The sequence below is a fragment of the Nanorana parkeri genome, unplaced genomic scaffold, assembly GCF_000935625.1.
Source record: "Nanorana parkeri isolate BGI_ZX_2015 unplaced genomic scaffold, ASM93562v1 scaffold2245, whole genome shotgun sequence".
NCBI classification, from domain to species: domain Eukaryota; kingdom Metazoa; phylum Chordata; class Amphibia; order Anura; family Dicroglossidae; genus Nanorana; species Nanorana parkeri.
The window spans coordinates 82,524-84,385 of NW_017308513.1; the positions used below are offsets into that span (position 1 = coordinate 82,524).

The 1,862-nt window shown below is 49.8% G+C and overlaps 1 protein-coding gene across 2 annotated transcripts in view; it reads right to left on the reverse strand.

Moving 5' to 3' along the window:
- The window catches only part of LOC108801194 (unconventional myosin-Ig-like), a 119,532-nt gene that overhangs the window by 54,385 nt on the left and 63,285 nt on the right, over nucleotides 1-1,862 (reverse strand). For both annotated transcript variants that reach the window (XM_018573125.1, XM_018573126.1), the window contains one exon: nucleotides 902-1,109. In XM_018573125.1, the coding sequence (XP_018428627.1) occupies nucleotides 902-1,109 (208 nt within the window). The remainder of the gene's footprint in view (nucleotides 1-901; nucleotides 1,110-1,862) is intronic.

Below are 1,862 nucleotides of genomic sequence, written 5' to 3' on the forward strand. Positions count from 1 at the left end.
GCCTGAGAGCCCCACTGACTGCCTGAGAGCCCCACTGACTGCCTTAGAGCCCCACTGACTGCCTGAGAGCCCCACTGACTGCCTGAGAGCCCCACTGACCGCCTTAGAGCCCCACTGACCGCCTTAGAGACCCACTGACCGCCTTAGAGCCCCACTGACTGCCTGAGAGCCCCACTGACTGCCTGAGAGCCCATGCATCTATAATAAATCTATGAAATAACTACAATGTATCTTTAGATTGTATGTAAAAAGTATCACTGATGAATCTATCTGTAATATATCTATAATGTCCTCCTGTGTATATAATGTCCTCCTGTGTGTATATAATGTCCTCCTGTGTATATAATGTCCTCCTGTGTGTATATAATGTCCTCCTGTGTATATAATGTCCTCCTGTGTATATATAATGTCCTCCTGTGTATATATAATGTCCTCCTGTGTATATATAATGTCCTCCTGTGTATATATAATGTCCTCCTGTATATATAATGTCCTCCTGTGTATATAATGTCCTCCTGTATATATAATGTACTCCTGTGTATATATAATGTCCTCCTGTGTATATATAATGTCCTCCTGTGTATATATAATGTCCTCCTGTGTATATAATGTCCTCCTGTGTATATATAATGTACTCCTGTGTATATAAAGTATCAATGATGCAATAACTGGACAATGTCAGCGTTCCTTAAAGGTCAAGGACGAGTATTCACACCCAGATTCCCAGCAGGCATTGCTCGTTCCCCTTGCTGTACAGAGAAGGGAACATCAATGTCACTTTGTGCCGATCTCACATCACCCGGACCGGGGAAAAGATCTTCAGCCCCCACCCCTGGTAGAGCTGACCTCTGACCTGCCATCCCTGCCTGTGGTCGGCAATGATTCCGCAGCCTCCACTTACCTTCTGGATCAGGAGGACAATGATGGGGATCAGCTGGCTCCTCTCATGCTCCAAACTGAAGAGGGTTTGGGGTGTCCGGATAAAAACCTTTGTGTAGCCATAAGCCACGTCCTCCTGGAAGTAATGCTGATCTATCAGAGCTTTGGTGGCTTCCATGTCGGATTCCATCAGGTGGTTGGGCCACGTGTATTCACAGGTCATCTTATACCTGTCATGGAGACGACAACGACATGAAACATGACAAATTCCTTCTAGATATTAATATTATAAACGCCATAGGTGGCAGAGTGCTGACCTATGTAAACCACGACATGGACCCCAGTGACTGGTCCCTCTTGTCTCGGCGTGGGACAATAATAGGAGTCTATGTTGGCTGGCTTTGGGCTTGTGTCGATGGGCAAAGCTTGCCTTCAGGTACATCTGACGTGCTGCTGACCTACATCTGACCTGCTGCTGACCTACATCTGACCTGCTGCTGACCTACATCTGACCTGCTGCTGACCTACATCTGACCTGCTGCTGACCTACATCTGACCTGCTGCTGACCTACATCTGACTTGCTCCTGCTTCAAGCTACTTTTGCATTCCTACTGCAGGGCAGCCATCAGGGGGGTACGGCAGATACTCATGTAAGGGGCCCGGGCAGCCTGGGGGGGTGTGGCTTTGAGACAAGCTAGGGCCCCATCAGCGACGCTGCTCATCTGATGTCGGACTGGCCGGAAGTGACGTCACTTCTGGCCGGTCCGGAGGCAGACGAGGCCATGTGTGCAGGTAAGAGGAGCTAGGAAGGAAGGAAAGGAGGGAGGGATGCAGCCCTGACCAGCCAACCTGAGACCCCTTCAGAGCCCACCATAGACAGTCTCAGACGGGCTGTGCAGCATCTATGGAGGGCTCTGCAGGGTCATTCTCAGGTGGGTCCTGTGTTCAGCGCGTCACTAAGCCCTGCGTCCAGCGGCGCGGG